Source organism: Alternaria novae-zelandiae (assembly GCF_023758075.1).
Source record: "Alternaria novae-zelandiae strain BMP 2774 chromosome Unknown scaffold_2, whole genome shotgun sequence".
In the NCBI taxonomy this organism is placed as follows: Eukaryota; Fungi; Ascomycota; class Dothideomycetes; order Pleosporales; family Pleosporaceae; genus Alternaria; species Alternaria novae-zelandiae.
The window spans coordinates 2,605,851-2,629,045 of NW_026056962.1; the positions used below are offsets into that span (position 1 = coordinate 2,605,851).

Genomic DNA, 23,195 nt, shown 5'->3' on the forward strand with positions numbered 1-23,195 from the left:
GCTGTTAGTCGAGTATGGTCCTCTGATCTGGCCTGAGCCTGGTCAAGGAAGTAGAGACCATCTCCGAAAACCACAAGAGGGTACCCGATATCCGGCTGATTTGATCTATCCGAGAGACAGTACCACGTAAGTCCGCTCATCCAGGTACTGGGTGCGAGCTAATGGAAGCAGCATCAAGAAACACCTGCTGGGCATGGTTCTCTGCAGGCAGACTCGCACCGACGTAGAGACCTTCATAAACAGAACATACATGAAAGCCCTGAAATACAAGAAAAGAGACCTAAACATCGATAATAAGCCTTGGTTTCAAGGTTGCAGATTCGTAGCCCTAAACGAGAAAATACCAGTGAGGAAGAGACGCAGCACTGGTACGACTACTACAGCAGACGAACCCGCTCCTCAACGCGCACGTTCCGAGGAAGACCAAACAGATGTTGACTCCGATACGTCTGAAGATTCGGTGATGGGCACCAAGATAGGATGTCCGACCCGCAGGACAAGCGCGCTTTCACCCGAGCCGTCGCCCTTTAAAGTTGAATTACGAATCTATCGCACCAAACCACCGGGCCAGCCAATCGGCCCTGGACCGACTTGGTCTTACGGCAGTTTGATGTTTACTGGAAAGGAAACAACATGTGAAGACTTCTTCGGTCTCATATGCAATCAGACCAAAGCCGACTGCAGCTTCCTCATCTTCCAGTTGCCCGAGGATATGTCCATGGACGGAAGGGTGCGCATCGACCGAGGATCCAAGGAATCTGAGATGACCTACCGACGTACCCTGGGTATTTTGCAAAGGGCGAGGAGGTTTCCATGCGGTCCTGCGCACCGTTCGGTGGAGCTGGAAATAGGGTTCGAGACAGTCGTTGATTAGTGTTTTGAGATACCCCGTACTTCGCGCCTGCGACTACCAGTTCTTCTGTGTGAACTGCGTTCGTGCATATCCTTCGCTGTATCTCTTTCTTCTTCAACACCGGCGCAGGCGACGGCAAGATGTCAAACGCTTAAGCTTGGAACCCCCAACACACGAGTGTATCGATGTAGCTTGTTGACATGACAAGATGTATATAACATGACCTCGTTATTCGTCGTGTAATTAGTGTACCCATATACCCAACCTTTTCTTTTTGTACAAAACACCTCCTTGTGTATTCCACCTGTGACTACCGGTGCTGACCCACTCTCCTCTCATCAACCAGCACACTCCAATTCTTCTGCACACTAATCCCTCCCGTCGCAGTCCTCTGCGCACTATCATCGCTAACCCTCCCCATCTCAATCTCCACATTATGCTTCCCCTGTGTATCCTCCCCAACAAACTTAAACTCCTCCTCATCCTCCAACCGACTCATACCCGCGAGCGTAGAAAACAACCCGCCCGTCGCACCCTTCTTCCTGTGCCTCCCTCCCGAGTTCTTCGAGTCATGCATATACCCATCCAGTCCGCCATTGGAGCTCGGGCCCGGACTCTTCATATCGCTCGGCCGCGAAGAAGCAAAAGAGAACAATTTATCGAGGCCGATCCAGCGGAAAGCCGGTTTCAAGCTAGGCAAACAAGCACACGTGAGACCGATGTTGATCTCAACAATCGACCACACGATGATCTCGCGGAAGTTGTAGGTTACGTCGCCCTGGGCCGAGATGGGGATTTGCAGGAAGATGATCAGGCGCACGAGCGAGACGACGGCGATGAAGGTGCCGAGGGCGAACATGCCGGCTAGAACGATGCGTTGAGCGAGGGGCGCGTGCAGACGCCAGACGTGCGGGATGGGCATGATGACGATGAAGAAGTCGAGGATTACGTTGGGGACGGAGCCGCCGAGGTAGATGTCGCGTGTTTCGATGCAGGTCTTTTGTGTGATGGTTATGTCCCAGGCGGCGCGTACGGGCAGGCAGTTGAAGATTACGCAGAGCATCTGTGAAGCGGTACTGTTAGCCTATTGCGCCGAGGGCATCAGCGTTGGTGCGATAAGTGACTTACAATAGCAATGCACCATGCGATGGACGCGGCGGTGACCACATAGATGGTAATGCGGGACTTGATCTCGAAGAGCCGCCAGTAAAAAGCCAAGACTGATAGCTTGATGCTCGTAATGCTTAGGGTATACAGGATCTGGCCGATGTAGATATTCCGTAAGAAAGCGATAATTTGCAACGGGTTCGTGATCTCATTGATGTGCAGTCCCAGTGACTCTCGCATGCCTGCAAGCACTGAGTGTTAGCCTACGACTCGTGTCAAAGGACGGAATAACGTACCTATTATGCACACATAGAAGAAACCGTTCGCCACGGCCAGTGCCACCATGGACATGTAGTCGTCCATCTGAACATTGCGCCATCCCCCGTGCCGTTTCCGACAGTAGACCTTGAGGGGGACGAGCAGCATGATCAAGATATAAGTCGATATCGCCACTCCATCGAGACGACGGCGGTAGGATTGGCTGGAGAGAATGTCAGCTGCATGTTACCCAAGACACTGTTTTCTGGTCGTGATAAGACATGGGTTGGGGGAACCGCGGAGGACCACGGAGACTGGGTATGGAAAGGGTAGAGAGCAAAGAGATGGCGAGTAGACACTCCCGAACGAACTTACACGCTCTCCTGTGGATCGATGATAGGCGCCATGATGCACAATTCATATACACACTCTTTCCTATCCTCGACAGCGTATACACCAGGTATATCACAAACAGCGAGAAACAAGACGTCGCAGTGGCGTTGACGGTGATGCACGAAACTCTCACATGGAAAACGCGAGACACGCACCCATGATATATCAGGAACAAGAACACGGCACAAGACACGCGATGCCCAGAAGGAAAGAAAAACCTTTCCTCACCTCCCATGCAGACGCCCTGACCAGAACTCCCCAGATGTTCCCAATCCACCTACCGCTACCGCCGCTCCCGGTCGCGGGAGACCCCCTTTAGGTCTGTAAATCACCACCCTTCAAACCCATGACGGTTTACTTGCTTGTTTAGCTGTGCATCAGCCAATGGTCATTGCAGCATCCGGCAGAGAGAAGTAATAATCCGACATGCTGGAGCTGTTGGGCAAAGCATAAAGTCAAGAAGCGAGGCACTGACACACGGGGAGCATCTGGGAAGTGGATCGTCAGTTACAGGTTAGGGGGTCCTGGTCGGCCTGAAGGGTCCCTCGTCTTCACATGTGAGTGGGTGGGGGATGATCCGGCACTCGCTCCCAACGGAGACGGCGTCGTGCTACCGCGGGAACGAAATGGGAAGTCAACTCCACTTCAATTATGCAAGACTTCAATCTACGCCTGCATCGCACATCCTCTCGTTCAGCAAGCGCGTCGCGGCTTGAGACAAACGATCAGTATGAGAGGGGTAGATTTTTGCATTCGCGAAAAAAGTAATAAGAACGTATTTGTTTATCTGTCGCCGCGGGGTCGAGTCTGCCGTCTGCGTGTGTACCCAAAACGACAATCACTGCGCTCGTCGATCAAAATCCTCCGGGGTAGCCGTGGCAGGATAAACTCCGAGCTGTGCGTTATTCTAAATGGCCGACTCGAGCAGATCATCCCACTTCCTGGTGTTGAGCGTGTGCCTGGCCGTCGTTTTGGCCGTAAACGGTTTAGCTTGGCCGTCCGTTGCGAGTCAGAAATGAGGCTTCGGCAATGGATTACGAACCAATCGATGGTGGACATAAGCGATGAGGATATCAGGCGCCTTGCGGCTCTACGGATGAACACGCACTGCGTCTGCCTTGTGGCGTTCATTCCTGTGGATGTCGTGCATTGCCGGAATCCTACCATGACGAATTTGCAGGGCATCTGGTAGGGGCGCAAGCCGCAAACGTGTGTGCAAGCTTTGTGGCGGCGTAGGAACCAAAACGTGCTAAGCTCTCGTTGGAGGGCAATCACCGTTTGCCAATCATACGCCTTGCATGCAACGGCATGGGTCGCGGAAGCGGAAGGACCCTCACACGCTATGCTGTGCCGTGGGAGCGAGAGGGACTTACGCCGTCGTCTTGGTAGTTTTAGTAGTGCAACAACGAGTCGAGAAGCCGTATAGACCCTGTCGAGGCCCATCAAGTTATTGTCTCAAACTCGACCAGGGCAAATGCAGTGAAAGTCCCATGGGGCTTAGCGAGAGACCCACCTATTCGCGGGCGTCCGGCACATGCGCCATCTTCCACGTGGATGCGAGGAACGCGATATGCGGGCTTATTACAACCAGCAAAACAAAAAGTCAGTGATGCATCGTGATAGTGGCGTCGCTCAGTAAGCATCAGTAGCTGTTTGATAGTCAAACTATGTGTTATGGATAGCTGGTGCGGGAGGTGCGGCTCGCCATCGGTCCTTTCTTAGCCCAGCCGAGAAGCAAAACTCCACATTTCAGAGTCGTTTCTGACAGGTGCCCCGGCTGCTAGTTAGCGACCTAAGGTTTTAGGAGACCAATCAACGGGCACTAATTTGGGAGCCGTGAGCGTTCAGATGCCGCGGAGTAGGACAGGCACAACCATGTGCGATTTGCAAAGTCGGCGAGCATATGGAAAGGCGTAAAAGAGGCCCCACGCTCTGCATTTCGCTTTCGGATTCCTGTCAAACTTTCCTTCTTCTCTGAATAAGCCAGGTGCATGATGGCAATTACAGATATCCAAGGCAATGGGTCATACCCAGGGCTTCTCGTGTTGTCAGCTCTGTTAGTATCGACCTACGTAATCGTTACTGGAATCTATCGCCTCTACTTCCATCCACTCGCGGCGTTCCCGGGGCCGTTCTGGGCCCGCTTGACTGTGTTCCCGTCATGGTGGCACACTCGTACTGGCGACCGACACGTTTGGTTGTATAGTCTGCAGGAGAAGTATGGTATGGTGGCCTGATTTCATCCCCAGAGTCAGTGAGTTGTTAACGATTGGTAGGACCCGAGTTCCGGTATCGTCCAGACAGTGTCGTGCTCAACACGCCTGCTGCTTTCAAGAAGATCTTTGGACCAAAGGGAAATGTTAAGAAAGGCCTCTACTACGAAGTGTGGCCACGTAATGTCCACACTATCAACACATGGAGCACCACCAGTGTTGAGGTGCACTCGCGCAAGCGTCGTGTGCTGAACTACGCTTTCTCAGAGGCGGCGCTGCGAGATGCTGAGGTCTTCCTTCACGCAAACATCGACCGTTGGCTGGAGCTGATTGGTCAACAAGCGCCAAAAGCTGGCGAGTGGACGACCTCTATCAACATGTGTGACTGGATGAACTGGCTTGTTTTCGACATCCTTGGTGACTTGTGCTTCGGTAAGAACTTCGACATGAAGGAGCCTGGAAGCGATCTCCGCCACATCCCCGAAGTCATGGTCCAATTCATGGAAATTCTTCATCCAGTTAGTCCCCTGCATCAGATCATTGATCGACCATGCTGACATTCCAAAGATTGCATTCGGCCCGTTGTCCAACGCTTGGGTATGGATGAAGCCTCGTGGGCTCGACAAGCTTCTGGAGGTCGCCTCACCGCCAGTAGTCAAGAAGTGGCAGGACTTCGTTGAAGGATGCCTTGAGAAACGGTCCGCGGTCGAACACGAATTGGAGAAGAATCCCAAGCCTGAGGGTGAGGTCCGAAAGGACTTCTTTCACTGGCTTTTCAAGGCTGTTGATCCCGAAACTGGCAAGCGTGGCTACAGCGAGCATGAGCTCTTCGCTGAGTGCGAGTTGCTGACCATTGCTGGTTCCGATACGACATCTGTCGTAATGTCTGCCGCCTTCTTCTACCTGGCTCGTCGACCGGAGGTACAGGCCAAGATTGCTGAAGAGGTCAAGTCAGTCTTCTCAAGCTATGACGAGATCAAGTCTGGTTCCAAGATCATGTCCTGCAAATACCTCACCGCGTTTCTTAATGAAGCCATGCGCATGACACCACCAGTCGCAGCAGAGCCCAGCCGTGAGGTACTCCCTGGCGGAACGACTGTCGGCGATCACTACTTCCCCGCTGGCCTCCACGTCAGCACCGGTCTTTACTGTCTCAGCTACAACGAGAATGTCTTCCCGGAGCCCTTCAAGTTCCGCCCTGAGCGCTGGATCGTAGACGAGACTGGGAAGGAAGGATCCTCAGCTGAGAGTGTGGCATTGGCGGAGAACGGTTTCTGTGCCTTCTCCTATGGAACCAGGGGCTGCGTTGGAAAGAACCTTGCCTGGCTGGAGATGCGACTTGTCATTGCCAAGACACTCTGGATGTACGAGGTTCGGCCTGATCCAGAGAACACACTTGGTGGAGGCAACCGAAATGGGAAGCCTGGGCGACAGACGGAGGATCAATACCAGATTTACGACATCTTCGTGGCCGGCAGGAAGGGACCGATGCTGCAGATGCGCAAGAGGTAATGTTGAGTAAGATGAGCCATTTGTGCAGACGACCGAAGTAAAGCCTGCAACGTAAGATAGTAATCTTGGCTAGCCAATTGAGCATATCCTGATCTCTTTGAGAACGTCGTCCATGTACAACACCACGTGTCGCCAGGTGCGTGCGCGTGTCTGTGGTGCAAACGGTGGTGCGACCGTTCAGTCCCTGACGATCCTCAAAGAACTGACAACCGTTGTACATGTATTGCGCACAGTCGGGAGTGTCGTCGCGCAGCCTCGCTAGGTGATCTGGTGTTGTTGTCGCCTCAGAGGGTTTGCCGTCACCGTCAGCGCCTGCCCAGAAGGACATCCACGTGACGTCCCTAGCGGGGCCGATCAGAGGAGCTTCCTCAAGCTCCGGACCGGTCCTTCTTTCTTCAACTGCTCAACACCAACAACGTCGAATCTGTATTCCGTCGTGCGACCGTCGTTGTGCCCGACACGATATGACGATGTTTTTGGCCCCCATCGCAAGCCACCGGCATGCCTCAGACGGCAATGCCAGGCGAGACTCGAACGCCATTCGACCGCAGCGGCACAGCGCCGTATTTTTAGCTCAGCTGGCCCCCAAATCCTGACCGGACAATTGCTGTGATCGCATTGCTGCAACCTGTAAAGCGATGCATTCCTTACTGTTACGCTCATCGTTCTGAGCTCCTTCATCGCTACTGACGCCTTTGCGCAACGCCGTCTTTCTGACATCGAACATCAGGCTATCAGCCTTCAATCTGGAGTTACGCGGGTTGATCAGCACAAGGCTGAGCGGCTCGTCAAGCCCCGCGACGCCAGCGCAAATCAAAGGCACGACGAGCTTGATTCCACGACAGCCGTTCGCTTCGCCTGGACTGCACATGGTGTGCCGCACTAGGGCAGCTTTTCCTGCCTGAGTAGGGCGAAAGCATCCGTGGGCACATATTGGTGTGATGGAACCAGGCTGACCGGTGCAACGCATAGGCTGCAAGGTACCGCCAGCCTCGTGCAACCTCTTGTGCGATTTGGTGATTTCCCGCCTTTTTTTGTGGCTTCTCTCTTTCCTTTGACCTCGCTCGCTTTTGTCCTACGGTCGCTACACATTGCAAACATCATTGCACAGTACAAGAACGTGAGCGCACGCCGCGCATACACAAAACGAAATGCGGTCACCATCCGTAGAAGGAGTACCATCGCACCTCCAGGTTGGCTCCCCGAACAGTAGGAGAACCTCCGATATCACAGTTCCTTCTGCTTTGCGCGTTGGCTCTCCAACAACTGGCGATAACCCACCCATCCACGCTCGGCCACCATTGCGTCGCAAGAACACGTCTGGCGCTTCCGACAGGCTCTCGCAACTCTTTCCGTCCCGACCATCCTCAGTCGCCTCAATCGCATCTCCTAGCAGCACCCCTGCATCAAGACGTCAGTCGTTTCCTTCGCCTCTGCTACCGGCCGCAGAACCCTCGTATCGCATACCTCGTGCTCCGGCGCCGCCCTCTTTTGCCCAAGAAACATCATACAACCCTGTCGCGAGCGTGTTTACTCAAGATCGCGCATCACCGTCGTTGGGCAAGAGCAACAGTAGGACCAAACGGGTCCTCGACCGAATCGCATCGCTGCACAGGGGAGCCTCTCATGGAGGACGTTACAACCGACTGGATGATGAGGAATCACAATCCGGCAGAAGACGCCTTGTAGGAGTCGACGAGGGGGACGAAGCAGTTGGATATGATCTGAGCTCGCTAGGCGGTCTGCCGCTGAAAACATTCGAGGCGCAATCGCGGACACAGGACATACATGAAGGACAAGAGCGTGGCAGAGACATGGATGAAGCTAGTCACGCCGCAGAATTTGAGCGTCTCGAGGCGCAACTCGGAGCTGGAATGACGTCTGTGCTCCATGTTCCGTTTGAGCACACCCCAGCTGGACCAGTACCAGGCTTCTTTCCAGGCCACCGACGAATTCTGACAAGAGCGGATGTAGTAGACGAGCAGGCCAAAAAAGCGCAAGACGAGGCTGAAAATACCGGCAAAGTCGTTGCTGTTGCAGCGGAGGTTCCAGTCGATATCAGCGAATTCACAGGAGTTGCTCGCGACTTCGACTCTATGAGAACTTTGACGGCTGAGGCTGGTCTCATTTCCAGTGGTGCACAGACTAGCTACTTTTTTCCTGAAGGCAAGTTTCCCATACATTGTATGTGTCTAGAGATAGCATCTAACACGCATGTAGATCCCCAGATGCCTGCATGGCGGCCCCTTACTATGAGCTCGTGGTGGATCCTTATGCTCATTATTCTTGCACTTGCACTCGCTGGTGTACAGGAATATCTCTGCCAGGTTTCCTTACGCGATGTCAGAGATCATCCAAAAAATGGTGGGTTGTGGAAGTTCAAGAAGGTTAACAGCTTGTCTGTCGCGGAATACTTCACCTGGCAATACGCGCCCATCATGATTTCGGTCTTCTATGGCGTTCTCTGGCAAATGTCGGATTTCGAGGTCAAACGTTTGGAGCCATTTTACCAGCTATCCAAGAAGACAGGCGCGACAGCAGGGGAATCGCTGAATATGGACTACTTGACGTTCTTGAGCTTCCTAGTACCACTGAGAGCACTTCGTCACAGACAATACGCTGTCATTTACAGCTCGTTGGGCACATTGGTCGCTAGCAGTCTTGTACCTGTCTTGCAGAGTGCTTCTATGACTATGTGGCCAGACGAGAAGGACCGTAATCTTGGCGACTGGAAGGCTGTGAGAGTCGAACCGGCCTGGTCTAGAGCGCTTTCAGCGTGCCTTTTGATTGTCGCAGCTTGTGGCGGGGCGCTGATGTACGCGATGCAAAGAAAGAGCGGCTTGCAGTCGGACCCCAAGGGCATCGCAGGCATCGCGGCCATGGCTACAAAAAGCCATATCCTTACGGATTTCAAAGGGCTTGATCAGGCTTCCTTGCCACAGATACATAAGCAGCTTCGCCAAAGAAGATATATCCTGCACAAAAGCTCACTCTGGCAAGGAGAATACATAAAGAGCAAGGAAAAGATACACGAGCAAGGCTCTGATCCTAGGCCGCTCATGCTTCGTATGTGGGCGGGCGTACCCTTCATTGGTTTCCTCTTCTTGTTCACCATTGCGGTTCCACTCCTCACATTCGTTGAGGAGACGGGCATCATCACACAAACGCTGCCCTGGATGATGACAGGAATAGCGACTGTCATACGCATACTCTGGAACACCATGAACAGCGATGTTCGCATGCTACAACCTTTCTACCTCCTTTCCCTTCGACACGCCCCCGCCAAGACTCTGACTCTCGACTATGCTGGCACGAATCCTCTCTGGTTGCCCTTCGAAGCCTTCCTCAATGGGCATTACCTTGTCATGCTCGTCGCCTTTGGATCCATCCTTGCCGAGATACTAACCGTCTGCGTAAGTTCGCTCAGCGTCGACGGTAAGAAATTCATACCCGGATTCGGCGGCCAAAATCAGGATGACGACCACGATGGCGACAATAGCGAGTCGAATGATCGATGGAACACAGACCAAACGTTTCGCAGCTTCTGGTGGAGCTTCATTCTCACCATGTTCATCTTGATCTATCTTATCAGCATCGCTCTCCTTACGTACGCGAAGCGCAGTCAGAAGTTCATGCCCCGCGAGATCGGCACAATGGCCTCTGTCCTCGCTTTCATCCATCAGTCCAAGATGCTATTCAGCTTCATTGACACGGAAAAGCTGAACTCAAGGGAGATGACGAAGCACCTAGAGAAGAGCGGGAAGACGTACGCGTTGGGCTGGTTCCAAGGAAGAGATGGCGAAGATCACTTGGGCATCGACGAAGAAGAGATCAGCAGCGCGTACGTCTTTGGCAAGGATTGGACTGAAGGGCGGCTGAGACCAGGTAGAGATCTGACGTGGGAGGTTTATTAGACGCGCCGTCACACGATATAATGCATCTCCATTTCCATCGACATGAAGAACGCGCATGCAATTACTAACGTTGACTCCCCACCCCGTATTCACAACCCTAGCGCCGAGACGCCATTATGCTGGTATAATAATCCGTTCTGACGCGTATGTGCCGCGTCATATGTCCCCGCTCCCGTCTCATCCTCATCCCCATCGCACGTTTATCCTCATATTCCCTCCGTCCGTCCCCTCCTAACTCTGCTCCCCAACATTCCCCACCAGCCAATCCATACCCTCCTGGACACCCCTACCATCCACCGCACTACAAGCCACAATACTCCAATTCCTATCTTTGAGCTCCCCCAACTTGAGCGCCTCGCTGATCTCGCCCGCGCCCTTGGCGCCCGGTTGATCTTGTTTGTTTGCGAAGACGAGGAGGGCGGCGTCGCGCAGCTCTTCTTCGTTGAGCATGGCGCGCAGTTCTTCGCTGGCGGTGGTCAGGCGCTCGATGTCTGTGCTGTCGATTACGAAGATTACGGCGGCGGTGTTGGCGTAGTAGCAGCGCCAGTAGGGGCGGATGGAGGTTTGGCCGCCGAGGTCCTGGGGGGTGGGGTGTTAGATGGTGGGTGTGGGTGTGAAGAGGAAGGTGGTTGAGGGGGTGGGTGTGGTTATGGATGGGGGAAGGTAGGTGTTTCTGAAGGAGGGAGAGGCGGGAGGTGAACTTACCCAGACGTTGAAATTGAGGTTCTTGTATGTGACGGATTCGACGTTGAAGCCTATTGTTGGTATCGTTGTGACTACCTCGCCAATCTGGAGGGGTTGTTAGCCTCTATATACCTCGTGTCCATACCCAGGATGCATATTGTTTCCATATTCGCATGCCTCCTTTCTTTCCTCTTTGGATATCGCATACCTTCAGTCTGTATAGTAGCGTCGTCTTTCCAGCGTTATCCTGCATTTGTAATCAGCATAATGCCTCCATACTGGCCGTGCTGAGGTATTCCTACCAGCCCCAGAATCAATATCCGTATCTCCTTCTTTGCCCATATCAGCTTTGTAAACGTCGATAAGTAGCCGCCCATGTTGTTCTCCCTGTGTCTTGTCCGCCCGCTCGTGAGGTCCGTTTGTATGCGGCGTTGACCGCTGGTCTGGTTGTTTCGGCGAAAGGGACGGTTTCGAGGATGTCGGCGATATGGCGGTTTCGTGAACGTGGTTTAATTGTTATGCAATTAGCTTGGAGAGAGTTGGGCGTATCTTGTCTTATGAGTTGGAGTGTTTCAGTGTTGCTGTCTGGCCATAAAGTTAGGCCGTCGCGTGCAAACAGGACAAACAGACCGAGGTCGTCGGCGGCAACTTTTGCCGATGTTCGGGCGGACCACGGGTAGAATTGATCTAGCCACGCTCCAGTTGTCTAGCGTTACACTACAACCCCATCATCCACACCATGCCTTACGATCGCGATGTAGTCGTTAGTTGCATCGAGAGGCACTATGATTTGCTCGTGCGCATGGCCTACCTCGACCCGGACACGATCCTCCGCCCGCCGCCTGAAGGTTGGAGTGATGAGCAGCTCGCTGTTGACACATTACAAGAGTGGAAACGGTCGGACCGAGTCATTGATCTCTTGCGTCACTTGCCTTATCTGAGCAAGAATATGGGTGACTCTAAATACGAGGTCTATATTGTAACGGAAGCATGCAATTACCTTCGCAATTATGGCTGGCTGAAAGATGCGGACAAAAAGAAGGCTATCAGGCGTATGTCGCCATGCGGAGAGGGGCAGGAAATACCTGCTGGAATGATACCGTTGAGTCAGGGCAACGAAGCGACAGTGTGGATGATAGATACGGACCAAGGTATGAGCCGCATACAACGTGCATCACCGGATATTGACAGGTTTCACTAGGGATAATCTGGCCCATGGGACCGTTCATTGTAGACCGTAGTGCACCAGATGACCAGTTTTGGCGGCAGGCCGCAAAGCCTCGAGAGGTTCAGCAGTACTTCGATGAGCTCTACGACGAGATCGAAACCTTGGTCACCGTTCCTGTACCATTGACGCGAGGTAGCGATGCATGGTACAACGAGATGGTGGATCATCGAGACAACAATGCAAAGGTGAGTGCGATCCTCTCGGCGAACGTGACCGGAAGACTCATCAAGCAAATGAACAGCTACCCAAGCGCTTGCTGAAAGAGTATGGTTGGCCCTCAGCTTTCAGAAAGGCAGAGTATCTCAAAGCTCTCGAACAAGAACGTCTCGACGCTAAACGCAAAGAAGCGGAACGGAAAGAAGAAGGCGCGAGGAAACATGCACAAAGGCGTTTTATAGCAGTTGACAAGACGTATGATTTGCGTTCCAAGAATGGAAGCGCTGACAGCACAAAGTGACAAATCTCACGATAGATCACTACGCATTCTCCTATCTTCTTATTTGGGTCGGTCACACGCATTACCACCGCTTCCGAACGTTCGAGACGAACAAACAGCCTCATGTACGAAGTTATATAGCAAGACAGTAAGCATACTCTGGCCAGATCTGAGTTCCACAGTTCTCTCCGTCAGAGCCCAGGACCGGGTTCAAGGCATACAGCACTTCGAGGGCAATACCGTTGTCGTTACCGATACTCCAGCAGGTATCGCCACTCTTAGTAACCATCCACCGCTTACAGTTTGCGGGGAAGCCTCCCTGAGTCTGCGTAGGGAGCGGGGCAACCACCGTGCTTGTTGCCGGCTGGCTTGTCGTGGGGGTGGCAGTGCCAACACAGTAGTAATATCCGGCCCAGATCTGAGTTCCGCAGTTCTCTCCGTTAGCGCCCAACACAGTATTCCATCCATACAGCTGTGACAGCTCAATTCCGGCACTGTTGGCAATCTCCCAACAGCTTGCTCCTGTCGCAAACTTGTTGCAATTAGGATCGATACCCGACTGTGTTTGTGTTGGCTTTGTAATCGGCGCTGTCGAACTTGGGCTCGTGCTAGGCTTCGTAGATGTAGGTGATGGCGACGTGCCATCACCACTCGTGGCAACGCAATAGTAGTAGCCGAGCCAGACTTGCGAAGCACATCGCTCGCCAGCACTACCGAGCACCGGATTCAGCTCCCACAATCTCTGTACGCTGATCTTGGCATCGTATGCAAGCTTCCAACATGCGGCCTGGGTGTCATTGGCCATGATCCAGCGGGTACAACCGGATGCTATACCCTCTTGTATGCTATCGGCAGGTATTTCTCCACCGTCTTCGATTATGGGAAGGGATGCCGTACTTCCTGGACCGCCGCGAATTGGTCCCTCGCCATCGTCGGGGATTTCTGAGGCTGGTGGACTGATCCAAGCACCGCCTGGAGGACTAAAGGTATACTTGTCAGCTTCTATTCAATGGATGGGAGACTACAGGGCTGACATACGTTAAGCAGATTGCCTGACCAACCAATAGGTGGTCACAAGCACCCATAATGTTGGGGTTCCAGCTTGCGAGCTGAGCGAGCGTGACTTCATTTGTCGTGTTCGAAAGACCTTGAGCAATTGACTCACTAATTCACAGTAGTGAGCAGCTGATACGAGAGAGTGTGTAGCAGAGATACTTACCACGTGTCGTTGGTCAAGACTCGGTACAATGTGCAAGCAAGAGGTATGCACACCTCTCCATCCGCATCGCAGAACTCATTCTTCGTTGCAACAGCCGCTTCCAGCGAGGCGATCTGGTACTTCTCCGCAATCTCATCACAATTGAGCTCCTCTTCACGATCGGGTCGTAGATCCACCATGCGGCCTCTGCATACTGTCGACGTGGGTGTGGGCGCGCTACTAGTAGTCGATACGGTAGTTGACGGGAGTGCCATCTCGGGCTCATCCGTCACGCGCGCATAGGCTGGGCCAATCCTGGTAACGAGCTCGCCAACAGTAGTCTTGCAAACGTCTTGAACATCTTGAAACTGTTCGACGAGATAGTCGCCAAACTCTGTGTCTTGCAGGTAATCCGATGTTACGCGGGCATGCAACATCTTGAGAAAGCACTCGGAGCACAACAAGTCGTCATCGTATAACGTTGACATTCGGCTCTGGTTTGCGCCAAAGTCGGCGCGATTGAGACACCATGGGTCATTGGGGTTTGCTTCGCAATCCATTTGGATCACATCTGAGCCAGTCCATTCGTAGGACTCGACTAGGCACCACTCATTAGACGATGAGCGCATACAAGCCATATCAAGTCCCTCCAAGATACGACCGCTCAGCGATTCGGCGGGCACGTATCGGTCGCCCGAGCGGTAATAGTCGTCAACGCAAGCTGTTGCGACATTCTGCCGCCAGTCTGCTGCATCGGACATACAGCTTGCGGTGCAAAGTGTGGTAACATCGGCTGGTTGCCAGTACACTTCGTCGACCTTGTGCGTCCATTGCATCAAGTCGTTATCGCATGGCAGCGTGGTGTTTCTGAAAGGAATCAGTTGATATTCATGAAGCATGCTTGGGAAGAGAAGACATACAAGGCGGATACACATCCGGAAGATATCCCTAGAATTTGCGACATGGTTTCTGCCGGAATAAGGGGATAGAGGTTAAAGGCTGAGGCGGAAGCCATCAAGCCTACGTTGATCAGCACGCGGCGAACAGGGTTGTGAGAAAACATTGTGGCCGCTGAATCTATCTGCAAAGAACTTCGACCTAAGTAGAGGACGAATTCGACCGTTTCTTAGAGCTGAGTATGCGGCGATGAGAGAGTGCTTGAATTGGGGATTGGTCGAGGTAGCATAACCAGCCTTCCGAGGTTTGGTCTCCGCGGATACCCCGGCCGAGCCATCAGAACGCCAGAAATAAGTCATTGCAGGGCGATAGGAGTGGACACTAGTATGCAATGCTCCGCCGGAGTTACAACTTTCTCTGATCTTCACTTTGGCTAATTAATCAATTAGCAGCCGTGCGGGAACTTGGAAGGTGGTCAGCTAGATCCTTGGCATCCTTCAGTACCTTGCATACATAGTGGATATGCGGCATGGAACCCGCTCGCACGCATCCTGGCGTCTATGTGCCGCCTGTCTTAGGCTGTCGCGCATTTAGGCGGTTGCGCGGTTATGCCCGTGGCGAGGCTGGCACGGATGTCCCGCTCGATTTTTGTCTAATCCATGTTCCGCCCAGTCTTATCGTCGGAAGACCCACGCCTCACGCTAGCATTGAGTATCAACTTGTGCACTAGCATGCCGGAGGTTGTTCTCTTTTGGAAGGAGCTTCAATCTAAGGATCCTCCGTCTGGATTTTCATCTACCGGACCGTACTCTAGCGTTAGGCGACATGGACGGTGGCGCAAGCCCAATACCTACAACGACATGTGCGAGTGTTGATCTACTTTGGCGAGAACAGTATCGATGCGATTATGGCGGGTCTACCCGGGACGCCGAAGCGTTTGGCAATACGGACCACATTCTCCTCTCATTCACATTTCCTAACGGCTTTCGCCATACTTCTTGAGCAGTGAGAAAACGCACCCCCAAGTTCCCCTTACATTCGGTCACTCAATATGCGGTCTGCACTTCTTCAGGGCTTAGTCCTCGGCCTTTGGCTCAAAATTAGCCTTGTGAGCGGTCAAAATGGCTCTGCTTTCCAGAACGAGACATTCGACGGCGAGGTGGAACAATCGTACTTCCTTGTCAATTCGGCATTTGGTATCTTGAGGAACGATATCCCAGCTCAGGCTCTGGATCTTCCTACCGGTACCTGCAACGATCAAACGCCATGTGTGAATGGTGCATGCTGTAGTAGTGTAAGTAGCTGGTATTGATCCAAGACCAAACACTGATATGAGATAGGTCTCCGGACTGTGCGGATACTCTCCTTCGGAGTGCGGAGCCGGAAACTGCTCCTCTAACTGCGATGCCAAAGCAGAGTGCGGCCAGTACGGCAAGCCTGGCAAGCAGCAGTGTCCGCTCGGAGTCTGTTGCTCCGAGTTTGGGTACGTGTGATTACCTCGACCGCTCCTTTCTCGCAGCTGACGTTGGCACGTAGGTTTTGCGGTTCGACATCCTTATTTTGCGACAAGGGATGCCAGAAGGACTTTGGAGGCTGCGGCGACGTCAAGCGACCATCTTGCAGCAAAGATGGTGGTAGCGTCGATGGCATAAACATTGGCTACTACGAATCGTGGGCCAACACTAGGGCATGCAGCAAGGTGTCTCCCGAAGACCTCAATCTTGATGGTTTTACGCACCTCAATTTTGCCTTTGTCTTCTTCCATCCCACCACTTTCGACATTGTTCCAATGGACAAGAACGCGGGCAAGCTGCTGAGTCGCTTCACCAAGTTGAAAGAGAAGAAGCCTGGACTTCAAACTTGGGTCAGCGTGGGTGGATGGTCCTTCAACGATCGTAAGTGATACTTGTTCGAACCCACTAGTATTTACTGACTTTAGTAATCTAGCCGGCCCATACCAACAGGCTTTCAGCAACATGGCCAGTACAGCAGCAAATCGCAAGACCTTCATCAACAAGCTCATCAAGTTTATGGACACATACGGATTCGATGGAGCTGACTTGGACTGGGAATACCCTACCGCTGGTGAGCCAAGATTTGCATCTCCGTCGCTTTCACCCAGTACTGACATTTGGAAGATGATCGCGGAGGCAAGGCCGGCGATTCAGCCAACTTCGTTCTGCTGTCGAAAGACATCAAGGATGCCTTTCGTGGAAAGTACGGCTATACCATAACGCTGCCGGCATCCTATTGGTACCTGCAACACTTCGACGTGTCCAAGCATCAAGAGTCTGTTGATTGGCTCAACGTGATGTCATATGACCTTCACGGTGTCTGGGACGCCGCATCGAAATACACTGGGCCCAAACTCGCAACTCACACCAACATCACTGAGATCAACATGGCCTTGGACCTCCTCTGGCGCGCGGGGGTCAAACCAAACAAAGTTGTCTTGGGAAAAGGCTGTAAGTTTGCTTTTGCTCACATTCTGCGTCTACATCATCTGACTTGTTGGACAGATTACGGCCGCTCGTTTACCCTCACCGATCCGAGCTGCAACAAGCCAGACGGCTCATGCACGTTCTCTGGAGGTGCCAAAGAGGGTCGGTGTTCGAAGGCTTCCGGCATTCTTACTCTACAAGAGATCCAAGAGCTCATCAAGGAGAAGAACCTCAAGCCGGTCCATGATCTGAAAGCCGGAGTCAAATGTACGAGGAAAGAGCAGAAAAAGCTCCACAAACGGTTCGCTAATCATCGCGACAGGGATACAATGGGACAATGATCAATGGGTTTCGTACGACGACCAAGATACTTTTAGGCAGAAGGCAGAATTCGCGAACTCGCGGTGCTTGCGTGAGGAGTGACAAAAACATGTGCAACTTCCATACTGACGATGCGTTTGCAGATGGACTCATGGTTTGGGCTATCGATCAAGTCGACCAGAACGACAAAAGCCTGAATTACCCCGACGAATGGACCGAAGACGACATTGCAGCAGCCGAGATTTTCATCCAAGACGAAGCCGCCCAGGGTGTTTGCTACACGACGCCATGCGGCGAGAAATGCGCGTCAGGAGAATACGAGGCTTCGCAAACGAACGGCCAACCCGGGACGCTTTCAACAATGGACCGTTGTGGCAAAGGACAGTTCCGTCGGCTGTGCTGCGCCAAAGGCACTAATATGGGCAAGTGCCGATGGCGCGGCTACCGTGGTCTTGGCCTGAGCTGCACCGGTGGCTGTGCCAAAGATGAAACGGAGATCACGCAGAACACCAATCACCACTCGAGCACCGAGGATCAGACATGCTCTGGAGGAACACAGAGTTACTGCTGTGCTGGCTTCAAGCCCCCTATTACTAAAGAGCAGGTCGAAGATGAGGTCAAGGACAAGGCCAAAGAGGCCGCTTTGGAAGCAGCCGAAGCGTTAGCCTTGGAGGTCGCTGCCACGGCCTTTTGCAGAATTGCCATCACGGCCGCCTTGACACCGCTTACCTTTATCCCCCTTATTGGTGAGTTGCTCCATTCTTTGACCTGAGCTGTTTTCTAACTTGAGTGATGCAGGATGGATCATACGACTCGCCGTCCAAGCCGCCGTTCCAGCTCTTGCTAAAGTTTGCGCCAAGGGCATTGCAAAAGCAGGCAAATCCGTCTTCAAGTTCCGCGGAAAGGATTACGATGTGAAGCTCGACAAACCGTTGACTTCCAAAAAGGACCGCGATCCACCCGCCACCTTCACGAAACCTGCGGCAAGGTGCTCCAAGGTCGACCCCAAGCTCGCGGAACGTGCCCGCCCATTAAGACCCTTAACAAAGATCAACAGAATACAGGGAGATCCTCATGAAGATATCAAGGTTAGGACTTGTATCTACAGTGAAGACAGCGGGGAGATTTCCATGGGCCAGGCTTGTCTGCACTACAGTTCTGTTATAAGCCGTCGACCTGCTCTCAGAAGATTGACGTGCGATGGTAAAGATGGCATTAACATTCGCGAGGTTAAAGATTCTTATTACACCCAACACAAGACCGAGTGGATCAAGGGTCACATGCAAGGTGACCCAAACCTGTCCTGCCAGCGGGACGAATTCCCACCCGCCGTGATTTGGCAAGCTCGCGATAGAAATGTGTGGATTCGCCTCATTCCCTCTGGGCAAAACGGCGACGCCGGGCACCTGTTCAGCCGTATCTGCGACGACAAAGTGGCTACTAAGACGGTAAAGAGCCTGGTTGAAAAAGTCAAGTGTGATAATGGCAAAGTCGTCGAGAAATGGGACCACACGGAGTACGCACAGCTCCAGATTTTCAGCCTGGAATTCTCAAACATGCCGAGAGATATTGTCGATCAAGGGATCACGGCCAATCCGTGCTGGCCCAAGGACCTCGTGGACGACCCGGGTTTCGCTCTCATGACCAACGATCCTTGGTACGATCGTGCAGCCAACCGTCCCCGCAAGAGACATACGGCAAACTACGGAAACCCAGACTATGCTGGCCTGGGTTACCCTCCGGGGCCCCCCGCCGTCAAGATGAAGCGAGGCCTCGGCTTCAGCCCCGAAGACCTCTACGTCGACGAAGGAAACTCGTCTCGCCTACCCACCGAAGAAGAGCTGCGCACCGAATTCGGTCTCGTGCGCTGTCAAGGCGAAGACTGCGAGCCCGAGATGAAGCAACTTGGTTTCGCCTCTCTGCCCATTATCCCAAACTCGTTTGTCTGGCCACCCAAGTCTCACGAGCCGAGTACTACGCTGGCGGCTACGCCAACAATCACCGTGGCTGCTACTGCGTCTGCGTATGCGCCGACGACTACGAGCACGGTTGTTCAGGCTGTTACGCAGGTTCTTTCTGCGGCGCGCGAGTTGATTACCGAGTCGGTAGAGTATGCGTTCTATGATGAGGAGGACTAGTAGGAGAGCTCTTAGAAGGGGTGCAAGAGCGTACTTAAGTGGGACAGAATGGTGGAGACGAATATTTGCGCTTCACAAGTCGCCGATAGGAATACATACGTATCCGGTGTTAGCTTCTCTTTCTTATAATATGTCAGTTCTCATGTTGAGTACATGCGGACTTCGGAACGTGTGAGTCGCTCGTGTGCGTTAGGTCACCGCTAAGCTCGAGTGCGTCATCAGTTCGCGCACGGAGGTAATGACCGAGAGCACGTTTGCGCTGAACATCAATATTGGCAGCAGTTCTATAGGCTACCTTTCCGGAAGACTCAGTGCGATATACGAGGACTACATCCCTTTGGCAGCCATGGTCGCGCATGGTGAACCGTACGCAGCCTTAGCAAAATAGACCAGTCTACTGCCAGACTGTAGTCATCGTCCGGTAGCAGGAGCCTGAACCAAATAACGATCCTCACCTTGACTCAATGCTACGCATTGTGAGTCACTGCGTGTCTGGCACTGATGTGTCTTGCTCGCTTAAAGTGCCACTTGGATATGTTGGATTATTCTTTGGTCTTGCGACTGGCTGTCTAAGAGGAATAAGGGTACTTACTACTGGTAGAGGTACAAGGTCATATGGTCAGGGTGAGTCTATCTGCTCATGTTTTGGATGCGCAAACACGGGACGCACGCGATACCATTTCTCTTCTACAATGTTCTTCAGATAGTATATAAACTCACATCTCCTGCCTCCTCCATCCTTCTATTCGATTACATCCACACATGTCCCAAAGCCCAAAGACATACTATTCCAAACTCTTCTTGCAACACGCAACCACATTCACAACATAAGCAAGCACAACCCAAAACCACAACATGTCTTGCCAACGCCTATCAACCGTCCACGGACTCGCACCCGAAAAGCTCATCAAACTCGCTTTCAAGTTCCTCCCCTACCGCACTCTCCAAGCCGTCTTCGCGACGCTTCACCCCGCTCAACATCGCATCTTGATGCAACAACGGCGCCGCGGCGTGAGTCTGCATCATCTAGCAGACACACTATACTACCACCAAGGCGCCACACTGTCGCGCCTGTCGCGCTGGAACGAAATGACGACGCTGCAAATGCAGCATGAACTCCTCAAACGAGAACACCTCGACGAGGGAGAGGAAAAGAGCTTGAGTGAATGGAAGCTGAGGATCAGATTGGTGTGCCTCATGGCTGAGGAGAGAAGGGCCTGGAAGGAGGGGAAGGAGCAGAGGAGGGTGGGAGAGGAGGAAGACAGGAAGGCATGGATCGCTCAGTGTAGGGCGTATGAGGAGGAGGATGAAGGTGAACTTATGGATATTGCTGTCGCCGCTTCGCAGGAGGGAGGTCAGGTGGTATGCTGAGATGGTGAAGGGTCGGGGGCTTGAAGGTGAACCGCTTGTTTTGGAGTTCGTGGGGGTCATTACAGGAAGCCCATTGGTGTTGGTTTAGTCGTGCCACAGTTTCGCCAACGAAGTCGTCTTCACTCAACCCACTTTCCCTTTTCCCGTGCTCCGAACATGGTACATTCACTTTCACTTCCAGAGACTTGGTACCACATCACCTGCACCCACTAACCTGAGTGAGAGCTCCCTAATGAATGCAGGCTCTTCCTTCTTCGCCGCGCGCTTGCCTCTTCTCTTCAACTGACCGCTGCTGAACCTCTTGGATTACTTTCAACAATCCAGTCGCCGTAACAACGAACACTCCACCTTCCCAGCTAACCTTTCACACTAGCAAGATGTTTACATCACTCATCGCAGAGATCAACGGCGTGGAACCCTCCACCAAGAAGAATACACCCCAGATCAAGTCAGCGATTGCGCGAAAGCGTACCGTCGCGGAGGCTACATCAACTTCTGCAACACCACTCCAACAGCGCGCAGTCCCTCGTCACCCGCAACAGCGTCAAGCAATCGATCGGTACATGGCTGTTGCGCACAACCCATGGAGGGAGCCAAAGCGCCTAACAAAATCCTCATACGAGGTAATGAAGCACCAAGAGCTTCTCGAGGAAGCGCAGATTCGAGGGCTTGAAATCGACAACGGGGATAAGACATACCTCGTAAACATCTTGATCATCGACGACGAGGCCTACGCCAAGCTGATGGAGGTACTTGGTTGCCGCTTCAGAGCCGCCGACTTTGCACAGGGGGAAGTGAAGCTTTATAACCAGGAACTGAAGCGTAAGCGAGCTGAAGCAGAGGCAGAGGCGAAGCAGCAACAAGCGATCTGTGAGATGCATAAGAATGCGAAACGAGATGCGCGCGTCAAGGCCGAGAAGCTGGTATGGGAGAAGAAGCAGGCTGAGAGCAAGGCTACTAAAGCCAAAGAGCAAGAGCAGCGGAAGCGAAAGAGAAGCGGCAACGTCGATTCTGGTTGCTCTTCTGCCCTCAAGAAGGCTAAATCCAAGCATGCACCGGCGGCCGCTTCCCGCTCGAGAAAGATTGGCACCAACAAGGCACTATCAGGCGACAGAAGATCTGTCAAGACGAGTGTTGCCAACGACATGAAGGATGCGCACGACGACGAGGAGGATGAAGATGGACTTGGCGACTTCATTGTCGATGACCTGCCGCAGAAGCCGAAGCGCAAGAGCGATGTAGGCGGCATGGCAAGGAGCAGGTTGATTGCTGGGTTTTGATGGATGGCATATCTTCCTTTTTCTTGCTGTCGTTGTTGTTCTCCTTCTAGTACGAGACAACAATGTATCGTGGTTCCTTATGTATAGGATTGTTGCGGGGAAACCTTCATGTTGTAGTACTATTGCGCCGTCGCAGTATCCGTTAGCGCAGGATTGAGTCGGCCCCAGCGCTTACGGGCACTGCTCTCCGCCGGCGCAGCGCAGTTAATTGCAAACTGTTAACTTCATCGCGACATGGATTTACTGCCACACAATGTTCGTTTAGACGGGTAAGGCATGCCGAGCTCTGTCGATCGGGTTGGTTTTAACCACACTCTTGGCTAGTGCGTCATTCCCATAGGGTGCCTAACCGCGCCACGTACATATAGATGCATTCTCGCAAGTCCAAACGATCAAACGTCTACGGCTTTACCCTTATGCTACGTCAATATGTGGACATATGACAATCCAAAGTTGCTGCTCCTTACGATATCAGGACTCCTCACCACAGCGGTCGTCAATGCGCAAAACTCCTCCTGTCGAGGCTTTTTCGACGAATTCACGGCCGTGAACTCAACCGGCCAGCACGAATTTACTTGGAACTCCTCCTACGCCGGCGACGACCCGTGGTATGTCTCTGTCATCGTCGGATCTCGCTATGACGATGTCAGAGGACATGTTTACATCTCCGTACCTGGAAACGTGCCCAACAATACCGAGCTCTGCAAGTATCAGTACAGCAACATCAATGCGACGTTAGAAGCCGGAGGGGAGAATAGCTGTAGCGGTGTGATCAGCTCGAACTGCATGGACCACCTGACCGAGGCACTAAGTGATACCTCGTATGGCTGTCCTAGTAACGATTGGTCGTCCGTATCAGATGAGTTCAAGAAGGCGTGCCCAATGTTGCTTGGCGGTTCACACAGTACGTTCCTTCCGTTGTCACTGTACAAGCATTACATGACTTGCGAC

The 23,195-nt window shown here is 52.8% G+C and overlaps 8 protein-coding genes across 8 annotated transcripts; 6 read left to right on the forward strand and 2 right to left on the reverse strand.

Moving 5' to 3' along the window:
* Positions 1–1,163: 1,163 nt before the first annotated feature.
* Positions 1,164–2,386, reverse strand: J4E88_001886 (uncharacterized protein; the record flags this gene model as incomplete). The annotated part of the gene is made up of 3 exons (XM_049395553.1): positions 1,164–1,916; positions 1,982–2,202; positions 2,257–2,386. The coding sequence occupies 3 exons, from the start codon at positions 2,384–2,386 to the stop codon at positions 1,164–1,166; spliced, it is 1,104 nt and encodes a 367-aa protein (XP_049259417.1).
* A 2,386-nt stretch (positions 2,387–4,772) lies between these two features.
* Positions 4,773–6,336, forward strand: J4E88_001887 (uncharacterized protein; the record flags this gene model as incomplete). Its single annotated transcript, XM_049395554.1, has 3 exons — positions 4,773–4,775; positions 4,896–5,342; positions 5,392–6,336. 3 exons carry the CDS (start codon positions 4,773–4,775, stop codon positions 6,334–6,336), a joined length of 1,395 nt encoding a protein of 464 aa, XP_049259418.1.
* Positions 6,337–8,210: 1,874 nt separating this feature from the next.
* Positions 8,211–10,250, forward strand: J4E88_001888 (uncharacterized protein; the record flags this gene model as incomplete). Its single annotated transcript, XM_049395555.1, has 3 exons — positions 8,211–8,215; positions 8,300–8,520; positions 8,557–10,250. The coding sequence occupies 3 exons, from the start codon at positions 8,211–8,213 to the stop codon at positions 10,248–10,250; spliced, it is 1,920 nt and encodes a 639-aa protein (XP_049259419.1).
* A 1,423-nt stretch (positions 10,251–11,673) lies between these two features.
* Positions 11,674–12,422, forward strand: J4E88_001889 (uncharacterized protein; the record flags this gene model as incomplete). The annotated part of the gene is made up of 2 exons (XM_049395556.1): positions 11,674–11,986; positions 12,169–12,422. 2 exons carry the CDS (start codon positions 11,674–11,676, stop codon positions 12,420–12,422), a joined length of 567 nt encoding a protein of 188 aa, XP_049259420.1.
* Positions 12,423–12,731: 309 nt separating this feature from the next.
* Positions 12,732–14,434, reverse strand: J4E88_001890 (uncharacterized protein; the record flags this gene model as incomplete). Its single annotated transcript, XM_049395557.1, has 3 exons — positions 12,732–13,578; positions 13,818–14,394; positions 14,428–14,434. The coding sequence occupies 3 exons, from the start codon at positions 14,432–14,434 to the stop codon at positions 12,732–12,734; spliced, it is 1,431 nt and encodes a 476-aa protein (XP_049259421.1).
* Positions 14,435–15,744: 1,310 nt separating this feature from the next.
* J4E88_001891 (uncharacterized protein) lies at positions 15,745–19,593 on the forward strand (the record flags this gene model as incomplete). The annotated part of the gene is made up of 9 exons (XM_049395558.1): positions 15,745–15,749; positions 15,798–15,987; positions 16,034–16,176; positions 16,317–16,588; positions 16,641–16,778; positions 16,832–17,158; positions 17,213–17,401; positions 17,599–18,201; positions 18,254–19,593. The coding sequence occupies 9 exons, from the start codon at positions 15,745–15,747 to the stop codon at positions 19,591–19,593; spliced, it is 3,207 nt and encodes a 1,068-aa protein (XP_049259422.1).
* An 855-nt stretch (positions 19,594–20,448) lies between these two features.
* Positions 20,449–20,964, forward strand: J4E88_001892 (uncharacterized protein; the record flags this gene model as incomplete). Its single annotated transcript, XM_049395559.1, has 1 exon — positions 20,449–20,964. One exon carries the CDS (start codon positions 20,449–20,451, stop codon positions 20,962–20,964), a length of 516 nt encoding a protein of 171 aa, XP_049259423.1.
* Positions 20,965–21,341: 377 nt separating this feature from the next.
* On the forward strand, positions 21,342–22,244 carry J4E88_001893 (uncharacterized protein; the record flags this gene model as incomplete). Its single annotated transcript, XM_049395560.1, has 1 exon — positions 21,342–22,244. The coding sequence occupies one exon, from the start codon at positions 21,342–21,344 to the stop codon at positions 22,242–22,244; it is 903 nt and encodes a 300-aa protein (XP_049259424.1).
* Positions 22,245–23,195: the final 951 nt, after the last annotated feature.